The following is a 22,305-nucleotide window of genomic DNA, read 5'->3' on the forward strand; positions in this document are numbered from 1 at the left end:
CAACAGGCCTTAGCTCACAGAACCAGTGTACATTGGTGCGAGGATGTACAGAGTTGTACAGAGGCGGGTGCAGGGAACCCATGGCTCTGGAAGTTCTGTGCAGGCATATTGTGGATGGGCATGGAGGTCTTGGCTCATTTCTTTGTCTTTCAGATTTTTATAGATTTTTTTTTTCTTCTATATCTTGTTTACACTTTGTTGTTCCTGGTTTCGTCTGAGAAAAGTTTCCAGAGAATGACTGATTTTGAGACTTTAATACATACTCACGCCAGGGAAGCAAATGGTCGTGAGGCAGTCGTGAGTATTCTCAGTATGAACCATGTGACTGAGGCCCTGAACTCAGTAAACCCCTTCCCCTGTCCTTGCCACGTTACTTTGGCACTTTGTCAGCGGTGAGGGGAACAATAAAGTGAATACTGTAATGCTTAATCATTTTCCTGCTTATAAAAGGGCTCCCATCAAAAACTGCATTCTGCGAAGGGCATTTTACAGAGCTATTAACTCCTTCATAAAGATGCAGTGGATAGATTACAAAATAATTTTAGACTCACAGAACCTTCACAGGCGCTTCGCTTTGAATTTGAACATTTGGATCCTTTACTTCAAACCTAGAAGTGGTGGATTACCTGGAGGCATGATTGGGCTTTCTGACATACTTAATACTGCTGTTATTTTAATTAAACTGTAACAACCCTTTATTGAATGTCCTTTGTTTCATCGAGCATTCATAACCTTGAGACTTAACTTCTGTCAATGCTTTGACATGGCTCTGGCACTGTCACCTTCAGAAATGTTCAACAAAGAAATGCCTCTCTTCTTCCCTCCATCCCTCCACCCCCCCCCACCCCCCCAACTTACAAAATGTAAGCATAGAGAGAGTCTTCCCTCTGGCCCAGTTAAGTACCATAAGCACCTAATAACACTGTATCTGCCCTCAAGCATGTAAATGTAGTGTTCCTAAATGAGGTGATGTTTACTAAAAGTAAATTTAGTCTGCCTCTGAGGTTTTATCTTTTTTAAACTCATTTTGCCTTCCAAGAGGGTGTATTGTTTTTGGAATTTATAGGGCAGTTGTAAAGCAGACTCTGTTGTGTGTTTTGCGGAGCTCTTTTCCTTTTCCTTCCTTGTCTCGCTGGTAGTCTTTTCATTCTGTGATCCTTCTAGTTCATTGACCTTCTTCTACTTGCTACGCTTTTATTATCCCAGGGGTTTTATATTTCTTAGTCACTACACTGTTTTACAAACCATGTCAACAGGATGATTTTATCTTTATTAATCTCATGTTGACTTCTCAGACTAGGTTCTTCAGTGGGCTTTTCCAGAACTCCGCTGTTCACACCTTTGACAAAAAACTTTATATCTCATCATGTCATCCTTCTTCTGTTCACCCTCAGATTATTTTTGCCTTTTAGCTCTTTTAAAAATGTTTCTCTCCTGCAAGAAGTCAAGAGGCCTCCCGATATGGTTATCACAGGCTCTAAGACTGGTCTTAGGTGTGTTACAACTTCAGCTTAGCAGATGTTTATAAATGCCTGCTGTGGCACAGGCACTGTGCAGGTCACTGGGATGGAGAAACTAAGACCTAGTCTCTTCTCTTCAAAGTGTACTCATGTCACAGAAGAAAAAGGAAGCCACGGGAGTAGACAGCTCTGAATGTATCATCTCGCTGGGCAATTCTGTCATTCTAGAGCGCTAATATCATAGCTTATGTGACCTTTTAGTCTTGTACTGTTCTGTGTGCTTGCGTGTGTGTGCTCTGAATGTATCATCTTGCTGGGCAATTCTGTCATTCTAGAGCACTAATATCATAGCTTATGTGACCTTTTAGTCATGTACTGTTCTGTGTGCACGTGTGTGCGTGCATATGTATGGTTTGGATTTGCCTTCCTAAGAAATCATGTATCTTCTAGGTGGAGTTAACTTGTCGATTCACAGAAGTTACAAATAAGAAGACCTTTAAAAATGACATCATTTAATCATCCATTTCACAGATGAGGAAATGGGCCTCTGCAGGCTTAGGGACTGCTGTCATGTCACACAGTTAGTGGCAAAGCTGGGAGAGAGCCCAGATTTCTGATTTCTAGTCCAACATTTTTCTATCCAAGAAGACTGTTGAAAAATTTTCTGATTCCAAGTACTTTTGACTAAGGTGTGATTCCTGGTTTCATTAAAAAAAAAAAAAATCTGGAAGTATTTCACCGTTAGGGGAAGTAATTGCTGAAAAATTTTGCAGTTGAAGCCAATGACGATCAATCAAGTGCCTCCTGCATGCTCAGGATGGGCTTGTGCTTTGTGGGCATACAAAAGGGGTATCTGACATCATTTCTCTCCTTAAAAATTTTGAGATGGGGTTGAGCTTATGAAAAGTTAACCTAACCAAAACTTTCTTTTTTCTTTCTGCTCTGTTTTTTAGATCTTGTGCTTCATCCCCACTTTAAAAGAAAAAAACTTTCTTTTTTCCAGTTTTATTGAGAAATAAATGCCATACATTGCTGTGTAAGTTTAAGGTATATAGCATGAAGGTTTGATTTATAAATATGGTGAAATGATTACCACAGTAGGATTAGCTAACATCCATCTTCTCATATAGATACAATAAAAAGAAAGAAGAAAGGAGAAAAAAGGTTTTCCTTGTGACGAGAACTCCTAGGCTTTACTCTTATACATCGTATTGTCAGTGTTAAGTAAAGTCATCATATTGTACATTATATCACTAGTACTTATTTATCTCATAACTGGAAGTTTATACTGGTTGACCACCTTCCTCCAGTCCCCTCTCCCCACACCCTCCACCTGTGGTAACCACAAGTGTGATCGCTTTTTCTATGAGTTTAGGTTTTTATTAAGATTCCACATATAAGTGAGATCATACACTATTTGTCTTTCTCTGTCTGACTCACTTCACTTAGCGTAATGCCTTCAAGGTCCATCTATGTGGCAAATTAAACTTTTATCTTTTCATGTAGTACTATTAGACAAACATATATTGATATGTAATTATGTGCCAGGCATGGGTGTTAAGGATGCAGAGTAAATCGCAGCCTCCAGGGACATGCTACCTGTGGGCAGGGGATCTGATGACAGACCATCCAATGCACATGCAGTGATTCTCAACCAGGCCAATTCTGTCCCCCAGGAGACATTAGGTAATGTCCGGAAACGTTTGTCACTGTCACTACTTGGCGGGGGGGTGTGTCACTGGCTTCCGGCTGAGTAGAGGCCAGAGATGCCATTCAACATCCTACAATTCACAGGACTGCTCCCACGTCAAAGAATTACATATCTGTAATTCAGTGTCAGTAGTGTCAAGGTTGAGAAACCCAGGGATAGGGTAATTATTGCTATATTCAAAACAGCTACCACGTTTTTAGTGCTTTCTGTGCCTGGTACCGTCCTGTGGTAGCGGTGTGTGTGCATTACTGTCACCCCGAGTTTGGTTGAGGGGTCTGAATTGAATCCTGAGGACAAGCAGAGGAAGGAGGGGACAGGCATACCGAGCAGAGGGGGTGGTGTGGGCAACCACCTGGAGGTGACAGGGCGCCTGGGGAACCGCAGCTTGTTCATTATGGCTAGAAGTCGAGGGAGGAAGTGAGTCAAGAAGAAGAGGGTGTGGAGTAACAAAGTAGAAGCCAGAAAATGGAGGGCTTTGTACTGTATGCCTCGCTATGGCATTTGGTCCTTATTTAAAGGCTGTAGGAAACCAAGGAGAGGTTTTGAGTGGCTTGTTACATATTCAGATTTGTCTCTTGGAAGGGTAACTTCAGAGTTTCAAGGAGAAAGTAATCGGAAGGAGACAACTAGAGATAAGGAATTGATTTGGAGGCTGTTGCTGTCATCAGGAAAGAATTGAGCCAAGGAAGTGACAGCAATGGGAAAATAGTTGAATTTCAGAGATATTAAGGCGGTTGAATCTATCGGTTGGGGCTCTGGAGAAGGGAGGGGCCAGGATTGGGTCATTGATTTCTGCCTTGGGGTGGCATAGATAGAACATGTGTACCCCTTCCCCAAAGTGAGATATGCAAATCTCTTCAACAGTAACTGCATCTTGCACAGTATCTTCAGGGGATGTCTGTCCTTCCCATCAGCTCTGGATGATGTAGCTCCTTATGGTACAAAGAGTAAGCCTCCCATTCCAGCACATCCAGCACATGAAGATGGAGAGAGAACAGGGCCGCTGTAATAAAACCTTCTTATTGGAAGGAGGGGAGAATGGAAATACTCAGTAGCTACTGTTTCACATCCTGCTGCAGAAGAATAACAGGACCCCTGCTCACTGGCCGCAGGGTGAACTCCCTGGTTGGCCAGTTTGGCTGCTTTTGGTTTTGTTCTGAGAGGATCTCTTGTCCATTGTCCTTTGTAGCTCATCTGGGAGGGTGTATAATTCATGTTTCAGCTCAGATGTCACCTCCTAGGAGAACTTTTCTCTGACCTCCCAGTATAAAGTAGGCATCCAGGTTTTAATTGTTGTAGCTATTGGCAGGGCGTGCATTATCTGCAGTTATCTAGTTCCTTTACTTGTTTTATTTTTTCTGCTCCTATTAGGCTGGAATGTCAGGTCATGAGGGTGGGAGGGGCCTTGGCTGATGTGTTCGCTTTGAATCCTTAATACCTGGAATAATATGTGACTCAGTATTTTTTTTTTTTTAATAAATTTATTTATTTTTATTTTATTTTTAATTTTGGCTGTGTTGGGTCTTCGTTTCTGTGCAAGGGCTTTCTCTAGTTGTGGCAAGCGGGGGCCCACTCTTCATCGCGGTGCGCGGGCCTCTCACTATCGCGGCCTCTCTTGTTGCGGAGCACAGGCTCCAGACACGCAGGCTCAGTACTTGTGGCTCACGGGCCCAGCCACTCCGCAGCATGTGGGATCTTCCCAGACCAGGGCTCGAACCCGTGCCCCCTGCATTGGCAGGCAGATTCTCAACCACTGTGCCACCAGGGAAGCCCCGAGTATATTTTTTGAAAGAATGAATAAATGAAGGAGAGAGGTATAGAATGCTGAAGGAGAAACAGGCTCTTAATAAAAAAAAAAATTTCTGGGGGAGAGGAAGATGAATTCAGTCTTGGATATGATGTGTTTTTGGAATGTTTAAGTACAAGTGTCCAACAGACCACTAAACATACAAGTCCGAAGCTCAGGAGGGACATTAAAATAAAGGTAGCTAGTGTTTCTTGAGCCCTTCCTTTGTGCCAGGCTCTGTTCCAGGCACTTTATTGCTCTTAGTAAAGTGGAGCTGTAGATCTACAGAGGCAGAAGTTGAAGTGGGAAAAGTCAGAATGTGCATGAGAAAAAAAATAGGGACACAATCCCTGGGAAACACCAGTATATAAGAGGTGAGCAAGGAAAGAGGCACTTCTCAGAAGAAGCAGCCTAGAGGCAGGGGGGACTCTGGGAGAGTGTGGTGTCTGGGAACCCAGGCAGGCAGGGAGGAGAGCTTACTGGATGTCTGCGAGGGATCTGAAAGGTGTCCGCAGACCTTGGCATCAAAGAAATGATGCTGGGCAGAGCTGTTTCTGGAAACCCTGGGGAAAGAGAGGTTGAGGGTTTCAGAATTTAAAGTTGGCAATGTGGGAAAGAGCTAGCAGAGAGGAAGAGTTTGAACATGCAGTAAAGGGAGAAAATTGTTACTGAGTGGTTTCTGGGGAGGTGGGAGTTGATGGCAGCTGGAGCATTGGGGGTGGAACGTTCTCAGCGGTATCTCATAGTTGGTTTCTTTGTGCTTCCCCTGAATGTTCTGATTTTTCTTGTTCTGTCATTTTCCCAGTTGAACCTAGTTGGCTGCCGTGTTGCTTGCCTGGTCAGGATACAGTGGGGCCTGACTGGCCACAACTACTGACTCAGCTGTCATCAGCCGCAAGGGCAAAGGTTCTACTGGGAGTTCCTTTACTTAACTTCTTTCGTTTTTTATGTTCCTAAGTTACTGTGGCTTCACATGATTGCATTTTCATTTATTTCCACTAAGCCTGGTTGCATGAAAGCCATCTTTCACAAATACTCAGGCTGTTGGCAGTTGAAATGGCTCAGTAATGTCCACAACTGGACATTTAATAAAGAAATTTAAATTACAGCTTAAGAATTTAAAAATTTGCATAAACTGCTCCCACCCCCACCCGCAAGAGACGGGAATTAGGTTTCCAACTGGGAAAGGTAAAGATGGTGTTTTTAGAATACACTGTTCAAATATGAAGTATACCTTAGTTTTCTGATACATGGATTCTAAAATGCTTCATCTTGCTTGAGATTTTCTGAATTTGTATCTGCCTTTAACATGCCTGTAGATAATGGAGTGAAGTAATATAGAAAATTCAGTATTTTTCTCTTTGTTGCTTTTGAAAGGAACTACGTTTGATAGACATAATTTTTTTAAAAAAAGAGCTGACTTGTTTATTTGAAAAGACTTTCCCGTAAGTTTTGTTGCAGACGCTGGAGGCTAAGAGGTCCTTTCTTTTGATAATCTCTTTAAAAAATGTGAACAAGTTATATGATAGCATGCGAAAAATCTGCAGACATGGTTATCTGTAGGTTTTCTTTTAAAACTAGCCTACTTCATCAAAAGAAGAGTTACACTGCTAGCAAAGTACAGCATGTTTGGTGGAGCTGTCTTGACCTGGACCACACTTTGAGAATCACTGGGCTACACTATTATGCCTTTCTTGAGGGCAGAAACCATTGCCTTAGTTTCCTTTTTTCTGTTCATTAGGGCCTGGTAAAATACTCTTTATGTTGACTCCTCAAATGTATTTACTGATTCAACTCACCCCTATAAAATTACAGGGGGAGGAAGCATCCGGTGAATCAGGACTGAACTTCCTTTTCAGAATGCCTTTCCCCTTAATTAGTCATGCGGTAAGAGGAGCCATCGAAGTCCTTTGACTGAGCAGCCACAGAGGTGCCACTGGACTCTTTTTCACTGTCTGATGACATTGTAGACTGGTTACAAATCAAGATGAGTAGTGTAGGAAAACAATATTCCCTTTTCAGTACAATGAATTCTAGGAAGTCTTGGAGGTTGCTGGGAGAAAAAAGCTAGAATTGTTTCCTAGAAACAGAATGGAAAAGTCTGCAAAAGTCTTAGGGGACCTCGCTGGCACATGGGATCCACTCTGCTCTCCAGGAAGCATATGTGCTCCTCTAGTTCGAATTTTCTGCCCCAAGGCGATGGCAGGTGTCCTGAAGAGTGAGTGGGAAGCAATAATCAGCTCTCCGAGTAACAGCATTTTCATTTGCCAAACGTTATGTTAATGTTCTCCAAACTTATGGTAGAAATGTGCAAACTTAGACCGAAAATATGCATACTGTCAGTGTTAAGTTTTCAGACTTTTGAAAAAGTGTAGGTAAACAATATCAAAAGGTATCTTTAAAGTTATGTGGTAAATTTTGCATAAAACAAATATGTGTACAATTTACAGTGTTTATATTGGAGCACATTTATCAGCTACGTCAGGAAAAATCTTCATATATAGTTGCATGAAGGTAGTTGCTTTTGCATTTGACTTGCAAAGAAATGGAAGCAAAAGCATTTTAAAACAGCATGATTTTGTCTGCTTTATCTGAATGAGTTAGTGGCATTTTCTAACCGCTTGCCTCTTGGGTACATAAGTCGTCATGGTACATTCTTACTAATAGTCTTTGAACTTCTTTCTCTGTCCTTTTCTTCTGGGCCGTATATCGCTGCCTTTAGCGCTTCAGCATGGAAGGGATCTCAAATGTCATTCAGAATGGCCTCCGCCACACCTTTGGAAATTCAGGTGGAGAGAAACAGGTGCTTGGTTATTCTTATTTTCTTCATTCTCTGTTTTTTCATTCTCTGTGTAAGTGAAGGTCCTGAAAGCTGGCAGTCTTACTAATCTACTAAGACTATTGCTTAAAGAAATGAAAGTTCATTATATTTATAGCCTTGATAATGCATAGAATTTCCTTTTAGGAAAAAGCATTTTTCAGATTAGACAGTAGATTCAGTGTATTCTTAATACATGTTTTAGAACTCTATTTTTCACTTTTACCGTTAAACGAATAGCTGTTAACATATATTGACTTAATGAATTGCCTGTGTAGAATATATAGCTGTGAAAATAACTAAACTAGAATATGCTACTGTAATTCTAAAAGTTTAAGAAACAAGATCTCATTTTGGGGGAAAGAAAGCCAGATGTTGGTATCTTTTAGACTACAGTTCTAGGTCAAAATGTTTATAGAGCATCCTTACCTACTTTTAAATGATAATTCATGTGCTTTTAAGGTGTATCATGTGGTCAGTCAACTCAGTTGCTGAATGAGGCATGAGACATTATTTATACCAAATTATACATGGATATAAATATACAGTCAAATGTGTAGCAGTTTGCTTTTTATTAGCATTTTTTGATATAATGACTTAAGGAATGTCAAGAGCATGGGAAACACATCTACACTGAATGTGCTTAGAATTTTCACAATTGAAACCTTCACTTTAAAAAGAAAACTCTTCAATTTAGTTCTTAAGTGAAGAGTGAGAAAGTGTGCAGAGTGTAGCTTGTAGGCAGTTTATCAGAATAAGGCATTTGAGCCTAGGTTTTTACTGCAGATAGTTCTGTATTACTCAAGAAGGGAAATAATTGACATTAAATAATCCTTCTCACTGACATTTGCAGCTCATAAGTGGACTCCATTAAGGGATGGTTGAATTTTTTTTTTTTTATTTTTTGTTCTGGTGCCTCTCACCTCTCTCAAACCCACAAGATGGCAGAATAACTTCCAAACTGACCCAACATGTGGGAGTGGGGCAGGAAGGCCTGAAAGTGTGGCTAGACAGCATGCATGCCAAGGTGCGGCTTCCTGGTGCTTCTACAAGTTGCCCGACATGCATGCTATTAGCGAGGCCCCAGGAGGGCGTGTTTTGGCTTCTTGTGTATTCTTTACAAAGAAACATGTTTGGTTATACAACTGGGCATCATCTTGGAGAGGCCTACACCATAAAGATGGTGGAAACTAAGTTTCTTAGAGATTGAAACAATTCATTGTAATCAGTTATTGTTAAGCAATTCTATTTTGTTTTTTGATTATGAGTGGGATAAAATTGCTCAAAGAGGATTAGGAATAGAGCTGAGATTCAGGACTGGGGCTAAATAATGGGTGGGTCTGGAGAGATTCCAAGTAAAAAAAAACTAGTAGATCTCTAGATAAGCACATGCAAACTACATTGAACTATACATTTTTTGGTGGTGTGGCCAGAATAGGAGAATCTGGACAATAATTTTTAGATTATGCTTTCAAGGGACATAGTTATAGAACATAACTGATACTTGTGAGCCTTTACAGTAGTGAACTAGGCAGTTTGTCTCAATATCAGACATGAATTTTCATTATTCATTAAGCCATTATCTCCTTTTACTTTTCTCTTTTCCTTTAATACCTTTAAGCATTGATAACTACTTACACAATAATTTAAAATAATAGTAATACATCTTTAAAATTATTTGGGTAAGTGTTTCTTTTTTAGCTTCTGGAGAAAGCTGGTATTCATTTTTAAAGTTGTCAAGTTATCCATGTGACTGGTTTTGTTCAACCAGAAAAAAATGGTCTAAAACAGAATCATTTGACTGTTGGGAACTATTTTGTTATGCAGAATGGTTATGTTTTTAGTTTAAATTACCATTTCAAAAATGTGTTGAAGTATGCAAGGAGAATGTTAGATAAGACTTCACTTTAAAAATGAACAAATTGGACACATCACTCTCAGACTTACTCCTGTGAAATTTTCAATAATTGAAAGGCGAAAAAGTAGATATTTATGTAAACAGGTGGGCAAAAAAATGAGTTCCAGCTGAGATAGTAAGATACCTGTGTTCATCACTAAAGTGGCTCATGTTTCTCATGTTATAAAACGAACCTTCTAGTAGCTCTATCAAATTTTTGCAGAGAAGGTAATTCAGATTTAAGTGACACTTTTTTTTTTTTTTTTAACTTGGCAGTACTTGACAACAGTCATTCCTTATGAGAAGAAAAATGGACCACCATCTATTGAAGATCTTCAAATATTAACAAAAAGTAAGCAAAGACAAAATTAAACTGTTACCTTATTTACTTTTGCTGATTCTAAACACTGATTTTAGTTGGCTGGTTTTGTTTCTGTTATTGTTTTATTTTGTCAATTTAGGATAGTAAATGATGGATGTCATCATTTATTCTTTTGAGAATGAAACCATAAATGGTTGTGACAAACACAGCACTCAATCTAGAGTTGATTTGTATTTTTCCTGCTTTTCTTATCTTTTGAAACATTTACAAGCTGAACTTTTGGAGGAAAAATGTAACAATTTCCCATCACTTCTTGTATATTTAAGAATATATCCATTTATCAATTAATAAGGTGCTTCATGGATCTTATATTAGTATGACTGTCAGAAGCTCAGTAGGAAAGATTTAGAAATGCAGCCTAAAACACTCTCCTTTCTTAGGAATGTAGAAACCAAGGTAGGTAGTTACAGGTAGAAAAGAAATTGATAGTAATATTTTAAGAATATTTATTCACTCAGCAAATATTTAATGAAGGCCTACTCTGTGCCAGGCCATGTTCTGAGCACTTGGGATACTTCAGTTAACAAAGCAGACAAAAATACTCCACCTTCAATGGGCTTGCATTTTAAAATAATTTGTTAGACTTCAGAGACAGTCAATATAATGTATATTTATGATAGCCATAAATGAGCCCTGAATTCTGGTTCTATCCGTTACTTATAGGGATATCCTTGGAAGTTACACTCTCTCAGTCACAGTGAAAAATGAGGATTAAAATATTTGCTCTCTTTACCTCATATTAAATAAATTAATGTATGTGTGATTTGGGATAAGTCAATCACTTGGCCTTGTTTTTCTTGAAGGGATTGAATTTGCTGATCTGTTTGGTTCTTTCTATTTATAAATATTTGTGATAACTGTGAATTAAAGAGGGAGCCGAACGAGAGAGCATCACATGAGTGGATATTAATGATGATATTGATTTTGGAAATTGAGGTGATCGAGGCATGGGTGGGGGGAGCACGAGGAAAGAAATGTCTTATTTGCAAGCAGCCTGCTTGCTAACCTGAAGCTTTTATTCTTTCCTTTGAACAATACTTTTCCAGAACATTTCATACTTATGTGATGCCAGCCTGTATAAAATAAAGAATTAAGAGATTAACTGGGTGGCTAGCCCTCTACTTTTCAGGAAGAATGAGTGTCCAGGATCACACAGGAGAATGGTTCATTACAGGGCTGCGTCTCGTAATTTCCAGTCCGCTGCACTTTTTAATAATGCTGGATTTTAATAGTGCTGGTTTTTGGTACGTGATTTTATGTAGAACTGAAAACAAATCTAAAATACGATTGGAAGCAGAAATACTGAACATTAAGTATTTCTCTAAGAAGAGAGCACAAATATTGCCTAGAAGCCAAGAATTACTGAGGGATCTCAGCTTCTCAGATCAAGGACAAACACATACTTGGCCAAACCAAAGTTGTCATAATTCCCACATCAGAATGTCCTAGGCCGATCCTTAGATGATGTCTTTATAGACTGACACAACTTGGAATTTGGGGTGAGTGAATGTATGTAGGGTGTGTGAATGAGTGTCCAAGTTAATATACTACATGAAGACAGTAGATGGAAGGATGGCCTTTACTCTGAAAGTTTAAGAAAAGTGAGTTATCTCCTGAAAATTCTGGGGAGAATCTGAGCCTCTGCCGTCCCCACCTATAGATGTTACTGCAGGGGAAGCCCCGTAGAGACAGGCAGTGTTTAGATATGTATCCTTCTTCATAGAAGCTGTTGGAGGTGCAATAATAGTAGTGATAAGAATTAGAATAATATTAGTTGTGCTAATAATGATGGTAATGCTTACATAGCGTATATTATGTTCCAGGTACTAGTTTAAGTCCTTTACACCTGAATTAGTAACTTAATACTCACAACAACCCTTTGAGACAAGTCTAATGATTATTCCCATTTTACGGATGAGGAACTGGGTGATTAAGTAACTTGCTCACAGTCCCACCGCTAGGAAGTGGCAGAGCCGGGGTTTAAACCCAGGAAGACTGACTTGACGGTTACACTAGGTTGTCTTGTCATGACGTCTGGGGGAGAATAGTGAGGTCTTTCCCCAGGATGCTCTGGAGAGTTTGAGTTGGCAGTCACTGTGAAAGGGCAGTATAGGTGGTCTAGATGTTTTTTAACCACTGTAATAGCAGCTGTGTTTTCTATTTTGTCTTTGCTTAGAGATCAAATTGTCAAAGATTCTCTTTAGGATGAGGCGAAATCACCCAGGTGCCTCTGGAGTATCAAGAAGTAAGCAGCCTGGCTGGGTGCTTGCTTCATGGAACTCTGTTCTTCATTTTGTTTTTTTCTTTAAAAGTTTCCAAGAAGCCTGACTGATGTGCTCCTTGGAGAGTACGGCTAACTCTTCATTTCCCTAAGAGTTCCTCCAGCTCATGAGACCTGCAGCACCAAGGTTCTCCTCTCCACAGCTCATAGAAGTGTACATTATGGTAACTCACTTGCCAGTATTTATGATGACAAAACTGGGGCTCTGTGTAATAACCCAGCTCCTGTTTCCTGCCTCCACTGTTCAGAAATTTTAAATCAGGGAAATAGCTCTCAGGTAGCTGCAGTATTCTTACCTGAACGAGGACTTATTCAACTATAACAAATTCTTGAACATTTGCAGTTGCATTCTCTCATCCAGAAAATAGTCAATTTGCATGAATTGGTTATATCATGTAATTAAGACTAAGGCTACCATGATTGAGGTTATCTGAATTGGAAATTGTTGTATTTTCTTTCTCCTTTATTTTGCAGTTCTTCGTGCCATGAAAGAGGATAGTGAAAAAGTTCCGAGTTTGTTAACTGATTATATACTGAAAGGTGAGTTTTAGAATAGTGTATGTGCAGTGGTTGGGAAGTTTTGATTGGTCAATAAATGCATTGTCTTGCTAATAGATTAAAAAGTAACTTGCAAATGCGCAACTTATATTTTGCAGGGTGAGAATAGATATGTGATGACTTATTTATGCTTCCAACATTATAAAGTACGGTTATATAAAATTTAATTTTTATTTGAAGTCCTGGGCTAGAAATAATTTCCACAGCTAAATTTATAAACATCAAGGAAGGCAATGGAGGGACTTCCCTGGAGGTCTAGTGGTTAAGACTCTGAGCTTCCCCTGCAGGGGGCACGGGTTTGATCATTCCTGGTCGGGAAATAAGATCCCACATGGCTGCGTGGAGCAGCCAAAAAAAAAAAGAAGGCATTGGAGGAAATATTATGGAGATATTGCCATAATTATGTGAGTCTCAGGTGTTGACACTGAGGATTTGAGAAAGGTGGCCTCTGTCATCTTGGGGACACTAGAAGAAGGACGGATGAAGGAGGGAACAGTTAGATCAGTTAACAGTCCCAAAGGGAATATGAACGGGGATGGGGTAAGGGACAGGGAGCGGAGGGAGAAAGAGAAAAAGAATGGACTTTCATAAAGCCAGGGCAGTGAAGAACGAGCCATAAATCTTACGAGCAAGGTCAGGATCTCACGGGATGGGAATAGTGATGAGGCAAAGGAAGATCGTTTGAGACTTTAACGAGCTCACCTACTTTGCTGAGGAAGGAAGAAAATTTGGATGATAGAGGGACTGAAGAACTTATTTAATTATAGGCAAAATTAATACTTTTCAGTGAAATTATTTCTTAAAAAGTAGCAGTTTTTTAGGTAACATATTTTCAGAGCATCGTAAAATGCATCCTGTAGTGTTTGATCCAATTTTGAGAGCAGTCCTCCTCTGGTCACACTTCTCTTCTTTGGGTTCTCTCTCTTCTCCATCAAGAGTAGTAGCTAGCTGAACCAAAGGTTGGGATTTGTGAGACATTAGATAACTCAGATGGGACTTTTCTTCAATCATAGCTTCATAAAGGGGGAACCCTTGGTATAGTCATGAGCACAAAGTGAGTATTACGTGAGTATCACCTGTAAGACCTGACACCAAGCCAGCCATTAGTAGGTTAACAGGAGGGTAGAAAAGACTAAGGTGACATGATCGTTTTTTAAATAAGCTTTTTTCTTTTCTTTCTGATGGAGGAGGGTTTTCTCTTCCTATTACGTTCTGAATTAAAAACAAAACAAAACAAAAAAATCTGACATCTTTGTTTGCTTTTGTGTTGTGCTAGCATTGGTATGAAAGCTGGATTGTTCTGAGGTTTGTTCTTCATAGATGTGAATCAGGAATGAGATGCACATAAAGAACGTGTCTTAATTTTCAATTATAGTGGGTCCCTAGGGCACTGCCATGAGGGCCAGAGAGAGAATGAGCTTCTGAAGCATTCTCTAGCTATTTTATCATCAGACTGCATGGGAGAAGTTTATGACCCAGAGAGCAGTGTTCCAGGGGGATGTGGGCGTGTGATTTGTTTTTTAACATCTTTATTGGAGTATAATTGCTTTACAGTTGTGTGTTAGTTCCTGCTGTATAACAAAGTGAATCAGCTATACGTATACATATATCCCCGTATCTCCTCCCTCTTGCGTCTCCCTCCCACCCTCCCTATCCCACCCCTCTAGGTGGTCACAAAGCACCGAGCTGATCTCCCTGTGCTATGTGGCTGCTTCCCACTAGCTATCTATTTTACATTTGGTAGTGTATATATGTCCATGCCACTCTCTCACTTCGTCCCAGCTTACCCTTCCCCCTCCCCGTGTCCTCAAGTCCATTCTCTACGTCTGTGTCTTTATTCCTGTCCTGCAACTAGGTTCTTCAGAACCTTTTTTTTTTTTTTAAGATTCCATACATATGTGTTAGCATATGGTATTTGTTTTTCTCTTTCTGACTTACTTCACTCTGTATGACAGACTCTAGGTCCATCCACCTTACTACAAATAACTCAATTTCGTTTCTTTTTATGGCTGAGTAATATTCCATTGTATATATGGGCCACATCTTCTTTATCCATTCACCTGTCGATGGACACTTAGGTTGTTTCCATGTCCTGGCTATTGTAAATAGAGCTGCAATGAACATTGTGGTACATGTCTTTTTTTTTTTTTTTTTTGAAGATTTATTGATTGATTGATTGATTGATTGCTATGTTGGGTCTTCGTTTCTGTGCTAGGGCTTTCTCTAGTTGCGGCAAGCGGGGGCCACTCTTCATTGTAGTGCGCGGGCCTCTCACTATCGCGGCCTCTCTTGTTGCGGAGCACTGGCTCCAGACGCGCAGGCTCAGTAGTTGTGGCTCATGGGCCTAGTTGCTCCGCGGCATGTGGGATCTTCCCAGACCAGGGCTCGAACCCGTGTCCCCTGAATTAGCAGGCAGATTCTCAACCACTGCGCCACCAGGGAAGCCCCATGTCTCTTTTTGAATTATGGTTTTCTCAGGGTATATGCCCAGGAGTGGGATTGCTGGGTCGTATGGTGGGGGTGTGATTTTTCCTTTCTTCCCTGAAAACCTGGGACTGTAACTGCGACCCTGTGCCGCCTGCCCTAGGGAGGCGGCGTGCCTCCAGCTCTGCTCCCCTTGCTCGGGCCGCTGGCTCTGGTCTGCGAGCGCAGGTCTAGCTAGACTGTACCTGCGGCTGACGAGCTGCTTGTGTGCATGTGTTGCAGTTTTGGTCTTGGCTTTGTATTGTGAGGACTGGGTGGAAAAGAAGCTGGGGTTCAGACTAAAGGGTGACTCTGTGCTCTGAGAAAATGAAGAGGGGCGTGTAACACTCAGAGGAGTTCACGTGCGTGGGAAGGTGAGGATGGAGGGCTGTTTAAAACGCTCTTTTCCACCCATTCTGGAAATCCATAGCCAGTTAGTGATTTCTCTTCCTTGGGGACCAGTAGAACATTTTGCCCAGGAAGAGGGTATTGCTCAAGGGAGAACTCTCCTTCCCCTTTCCTGGTGGGACTTTCTCCTTGTTGTTTTTAATGCCAGTGACTGTGGCTTAGCTGCCTACATATACCACCTTAATTTCAGTGCGAAGGTGAGATGTGAAAGAAGGTAGAAAAGTGGCCTCATTTGGCCTGGAAAAGATGGGACAGATGCCGTATGGGCTACTTAAGCTTTTCTTTCTCACTGCTGTGTAATTACACCCCCGCAGCCTGCTCCCACCCTGGCCCTCAACAGCTGTACCAAAGGCTAGTAGTGTAGCTCTGGCTGCCACTGTGCTGACCCCAGATGGGAAGAAAATTGTGTGCAGACACTTGGATCCTTCTTTGACTTCACTGGGGAGCCGTTTGCTGTGTTATAAGCCTTGTACAGGGCTAACGTTATGGGTTTATATCTCTAAGTGGTACCCTAAGAGACATGGCCTTTTGGTATCTCATTTCTGGGCAATTCTCATCAATGTGTCTTGAGAAAACGTTTCATTGTTGGGTGTAGCCTTTTATACCTTAGAAAAAAATTGCTACTATAGATCCTTGCATTAATGTTTAGTTCTAATGGTGTTTTTTATATACATATAAAATGTATATACATAAAAATGTGTATAAATATATATACATCTTGTGTAAATATATACAAAATATTCATTTCTATTTAAAAGTTTTTGTTTTGTTTTGTTTTGTTTTTCTTCCTCTAGTTCTGTGTCCTACATAGGGCAGCATAACTTCAGGAACAGCTTTATCTTCCGTGGACAGCAAACTAAATTGCTTATAGCATTATTCTGAAAGCTGGCTACCATTACCTTCCTGCTATTGGAAACTCAGGATACCTGAACTTGGGTTTGTGATTCAGTATTACTAGATCATGCCTTCTCTAATGCTTTATATTACGAACCGAGGGAACTATGGCACTATTTTGAATTCTATAGATGGTTTTTTGTTAAATACTAACAATTATGAACTCTTCTCTTTTCCAGCTCTATAGAGTAAGGGGGAGTGATGTTAATTGTGCATGTGCAGTTATATTTTTCATGCCTGTTTGAGTTTTTAAGGCTTTCTAGATCTAAACTGCACTCACTCAAGAACTAGATCAAAGCATTGAGAGATTTATACTCGTTATTTTTCAGTGCTGGCAAGAACCAACACTGATTTTTTTGTAAGAGAACTGTCAGTGTAAATATTACCTACCAGTATTGTCCAGAGAGACTAAGACTTAAAAATTGAGGTGTTCTTGGAAGAAGGGAAACCAGAATATGCGTTGTCTTGGCTTAATACTTAGTCAATATCGAAACAGCTGGAGATGACTGATTTCAGAGGTTGCTGCGTTTCACCATTGTTCATATTTTAACCATTAAGATGCCATTTACTTTCAGAATCTTGTATTGTTTAACTTTAGAGGTTTCAATGCTTCATTTCACTTGTCTGTGAAGAAGTGTCCTTTCAAAGGAGTTTGTATCCTTTAAGGTGCTTAAGAAGCTGTATGCTGCAGCATTGCCCATTTCCTGTTACTGTTATATTTTATTCATGCCTGTGTGTTTTCCTAAAGTACTAATTCTAGAAACAGCTACTCATGGATCCATCACTAGTCATGAAAAACTTTTGCCAGTTCCAATCAAGTCAATGTCATTTAATAAATATTGGGGAAAAAAAAAAGGTAATATACACTCGAGAGCTTTATTTTGAGTTTTTGGTTTTTTGATTTTTTTTCTTCCCTTAACAGTGCTGGATCCCTCCCCTCACTGTTCACACACTGTCCATCATTACAGCGTGTGAGCTGGTGAAGTCTTGATTAGCCTCATGATGCTAAGGAGGGGAGAGAGGGACTTTTTTCAGATCGTGCTAAGCTGCTGTGCAATGATGGAAGTCCTGTTCTTTTTCTGGGTCCGTGAGGCATTCCTAACAGCCACGGCAGCTTCTTCCCATTGACAACGTGAGTGTAAGTAGAGTCTGTATAGGACCTGCTGTCGGGCTTTTAAAATTCCACTTAAACATCTGTGAGCATACAGAGCTACCCGTATTCCTGACCCTGCTCCGTAACTGGGACACCAGGACTGCAACGGCAGTGGCTCAGTTTAGAGTTGATGCCAGCGTGGCACTTAAGCCGTTCTCTAGGAGTATGTGGAACTTGAGATGGTTCCTTGTTTTATTAATGTCTTATTTGAAAGCGGATATGTGGAACCAATTTGTCCCTTGCCCTTGAATTGATGAAGAGGCATACTAATACAATAATATTAATAATTTAATCTGAATTTGTAAAAATTGTCTTATACTGAAAAAATATCACTTTGGAGGGCATCCTAAAGAGTCAAAAGAGATTTTTTTTTGAAGCGACTCAACAGTGGTGTGTTTATAGTTCATTCTTAAGTTGATGCCTCTGAAATGTATGAAAAATATGCTATTTTTTCCTGTCAACTCAAAGTCCCCTCTTAATGAGGTTTCCCCTGTTTTGCTTGGTAACCTCTTTCTTCAGCATCAGTAAAACCCTAGGGTTTCCCTCTATAAAACCTTTCTCTTACACATGATGAATGAGTTTGACTCTAATGATGAGATGGGTGTGTTTCTGATCTGTGACTGACAACAGGTAGGTTTTAAGTTTCTCTCTCAGCAGCATCCCTGTGCTGTACACTTGATTGCTGGGCCGGGGGGCTGGGCCGGGACGACACCTTTTTTTTTTTTTTTAACAAGGATTCCTTGGGAAAGGCCTGCCTTCTGAGAGAAGCACTGGGGCTGCTTGTGATGCCGGAACTGACAGCCTTAAAGTAAAAGGACGAGTCATCTTTCTCATCTCAGACACAGAATCTTTTTGAAAGTGACACTGTGTGATTTAGAGTCAAAGTGTTTATTTGCTGCCAAGAATCAAGTTGCAGGTAATCCTCTTACAGCCTTGTTTTTTGAAGAAAACAAAACAAACTGTAGAACTATAGTGCACTCCAAGTGCCATATATCTATTTTATTCTTCAGGAAATTATATTTTTCTTTTACAGAGCACAACAGGAACCAAAGTAAAAGAGTAATAGATATAGCACTCAGGATAAATCAAATCTTTAAAATAATAAAAAAAATTTACACCTCGTCCTATATCCTGTTAGTATTTTCATAATATGGCCATGATTGAAAAAACAAAAAGCAAGCATTTACAATTTTTTGATAGACTTTTTATGCCAGGAATGGATTAATTGTCAACAAAAATTTATACTAATCAGGCTGATGTAAGTCTATTTTGGTAACATATCATTAACAAATTTATTTTGGAGATAAAAATATTGCCCCTTGATAATAAATCTTTTTTTCTTTGATGCAAACAGCTAGAACACCTTTTTCTTTTCCTTTTTTTTTTGATATTCTAAGACAAAAGAAATGGTTAATCTTCAGATTAATAAATTAGGTCATTATAATAATAAATTAATTTTTTTTAAAGTTCAGCAACCTCTGTCCAAGTATTTACAACAATACTTGAAAGTTCCTTTACAAAACAGAACACATTTTCTTTTCACATTAAGCATACTGGGTATCTGTGTCTTTCACAACAAGCATTTTAAAAAGAAAAATCAATGCAACAAATGGGTAATTAGTATAAAAGTGCTAAGAGCTGTTTGAAAAGTTAACACTATAGTATACAGTCAGTTATATCTGAGGCAAACTACAACAAACTTCCAGCTTATTATGGACAATATTCCAGTAGTTGTTTCAAACAGTTGTTTGAAAGAAAAAAAAAAAAAAAAATCCAGGAGCTGATTAGTGATGCAGATAAACTGCCATCAAGGTCTCTGGCTAGTGAGCAAATTGAAAACCAAAAGCAAATCCAAATGAGGAAGATTTTAATAAAGGAATACCTTCTCCATAGCAGGTACGATGCTGACTGCTCAAGGCGTGTGCATACACACACAAACACACATACACCCAACACTCACACGTTTCTCTTCCCAATTAAACTGCAAGTAGATTGAGACTTTGTGTTAATCAAAAATTTAAGTGATCAAAAGCGCTGATATGGAATGCCTGTTTGTTTTTGTTCTGGTTAAAATCTCATAAAAATACATTCAACAGGAAAACATAAATTGTATGTGTATAAATATATATGCATATATATTATATACACACGCACACAAATACTTTTGTTTTTCTGAAGCATAAGATAGTTACATAAATATTCCTATAATTGCTAAAGTTTAAAGAGGCATAATTTTTTGTTTTGAGCTTCAACAAAGGTGCTTGAATAATATACAATTAAAATGAAGTAGTTTCTATTTTGTAGAATCAGTATATAATAAGGAAAAAAAGATCCCCAAACAAAGTCTTTTTTTTAAAAAAAGTTTCTTCTTAAGCTAGAGCTTCAACGAAAACTATGAACAACCAACAGAACAGAAGAAAGCAACAACAAACAAGGAAGTATAGCCCCTGGAAATGCCTGGTGTCCTTCACCCTCTTCTCCTTCCTGCCACGCTGCTGTCAGAAAAGCTCCAGTGCTCACATCAAGAAACGACTCAGGTTTTATTCATTTGCTGACTCTGCTAGGAACTGGCTGATTGGCTTGGAAGAAAAAGAAAGCAGCAAAAAGTATAACTGTATATATCCTTAATCACCCGCTTTAGAGAAACGTCGCTACCCCATTTCTCTTGCTTCCTCACCACCTACTGCAGCTGTGACTGTATATAAAAGAAGCATGTGTCTTTAGGCCTGGGTTGGCTATCAAAAGGGTCTGATGTGCTCGTCTGGTAGTCTAAGGTGGTTATGGCAGCTGGATCGCAAGGCCTTTTTGTTTTCCTGCTCACTCAGGCCTGAGCTTTGCAGCAACCAGTGCAAGTCTTCCGAGCAACAGGAAAAAAAATATCCTCTGGGCCACTGGACTGGATTTCTCCGCAAGCCAAGCTGACCAATTTATCTTCCCATCACCACCCTCCCACCCATTCGCCCCGACCAAACTCACTGTCCCCGTCCCCAAGTATCTCTACAGCTATATTACAAGCAAATATATCTCAGCAACTTTAAAACCTTTGGTTCTAAGACAACACTTGGTCAGTTATCTTGAGGAAGAGTGGGAATGCTTGTTCTGCACACTGCTGTCGACAGAGCCCAGCCCAGGAAGTCCTCAGCGCTGTACATCAAGTCACAATCCAAAACAATCCACTAAGCAAGTGCACGAATTCTAGTTTAAGAGCAGATTGAGTCGTTTTTCTGTCTTTCAAAACCTCATCCACACTGCCTCTCTTCACACCGTTTGGTAGAAATTGTCTGCCTGTAGGTGGTTCTGTTTTTGCATGCTGTAGAAGCCACTGAATCTGGCGTCTGGTTCTGCGATTCTCAGCATTCTCTGGGAACCGTCCACCTGGACTCGGGTTCCTTTCTTGCAGTCCACAGATACCAGCTGATTATTTAAAGAAGAAGGCTATTTAATGGGAGGAGGAAAAAGAACCACAAAGAATTAGCTGCTTTACATATCTATCTCAGATCAACAGATATTTAGTACCTCATTCAAGTGAGAAAACAGCATCACAGCACACGGATGGGCAGACTACGTGGGTTCACATCCTGCTCTGGTGGCAACTATACTTTTTTTTTTTTTGTGGCTGCGCCGCATGGCATGTGGTATCTTAGCTCCCCAACCAGGGATCCAGCCTGTGCCCCCCGCAGTGGAAGTGTGGAGCCTTAACCACTGGACCGCCAGGGAAGTGCTGCCAACTGTACTCTTATGAGGGATACTGACAAACTGTGTTTAAGGGTGAAATGTCAATAACTTACGTCAAACGGAGGGGATGAAGGGATTGAGAAAATATGGAAGTGACATAATTATTTTCAAATCCTTGAAGTACAGACTAGTGCTTAAGAGGGTTCAAAGACGAGTGGAAGGTACCAGATAGGCAGATTTTAAGATAAACGGACCATTTCTTATCAGGCTGTAAAATCAGCATCCCAGGTTGGGCCAGTCTGTCTATATCCAGCCATACACACTATGAGCAGCTCTCTCCCCAGCTTTGCAGGTAGGGACTGTGTCTTGCGCAGACCTGTATCCTGACCCAGCATGTGCCCAGCACAGAGGCAATTCACATATTTGTTGTAAGAAAATCAGAGGTAGGATAACCATCTGACAGAAATTTTACGTGAAAGTATTATCTGGATGATAAATTGGCCGTTTTCAATTCTTGAGGTTGTATATCTTTTTTCTTTAGTAAAAACCAAACTGCAAAAGGTAGAGTTAGTGTTCAAAGGAATTACGATTTATTTCCCTTCATGAAAATGAATTATTTCCTGCTTTTTAAAATAGGCAGATTGAGGCCCTTTGCATTTGTATTGACAACAAACACATATTCTTTCCCCTGCAATATGAAATCTGACTCTGTCCACCTTGTCTGGTATTATTTCACACAATCTCTTCATCGTTTGCTACCTTTCCCCTTTCTGCCTGCCTTTGTCACATCTGCCTGTCCTTTGGACTTTTGTACGTTGT

The 22,305-nt window shown here is 40.0% G+C and overlaps 2 protein-coding genes across 12 annotated transcripts in view; one reads left to right on the top strand and one right to left on the bottom strand.

Annotated features, from left to right (window-relative positions):
* Window positions 1-22,305, top strand: part of FEZ2 (fasciculation and elongation protein zeta 2) — a 62,112-nt gene that overhangs the window by 25,664 nt on the left and 14,143 nt on the right. For 2 of the 10 annotated variants that reach the window (XR_014254284.1, XR_014254285.1), the window contains exons 6-11: window positions 7,680-7,760; window positions 9,949-10,024; window positions 12,810-12,875; window positions 16,559-16,700; window positions 17,581-18,441; window positions 18,546-18,727. Coding sequence is in view for 2 of the 10 variants with exons in the window: in XM_082427832.1 (XP_082283958.1) it covers window positions 7,680-7,760; window positions 9,949-10,024; window positions 12,810-12,875; window positions 16,559-16,575 (240 nt within the window). In the remaining 8 variants the exon portion in view is untranslated. Of the gene's footprint in view, window positions 1-7,679; window positions 7,761-9,948; window positions 10,025-12,809; window positions 12,876-16,558; window positions 17,523-17,580; window positions 18,442-18,545; window positions 21,052-22,305 lie in introns of those variants that run through there. The other 8 variants (XR_014254288.1, XR_014254289.1, XR_014254290.1 and 5 more) reach the window with 8 other exon arrangements.
* Window positions 18,780-22,305, bottom strand: part of CRIM1 (cysteine rich transmembrane BMP regulator 1) — a 205,186-nt gene continuing 201,660 nt past the window's right edge. For both annotated transcript variants that reach the window (XM_082427666.1, XM_082427665.1), the window contains one exon: window positions 18,780-21,246. In XM_082427666.1, coding sequence (XP_082283792.1) covers window positions 21,070-21,246 — 177 coding nt within the window. In that variant the 3' untranslated portion in view covers window positions 18,780-21,069. The remainder of the gene's footprint in view (window positions 21,247-22,305) is intronic.

This window comes from Balaenoptera physalus, assembly GCF_965194825.1.
Source record: "Balaenoptera physalus genome assembly, chromosome: 15".
Classification (NCBI taxonomy): domain Eukaryota; kingdom Metazoa; phylum Chordata; class Mammalia; order Artiodactyla; family Balaenopteridae; genus Balaenoptera; species Balaenoptera physalus.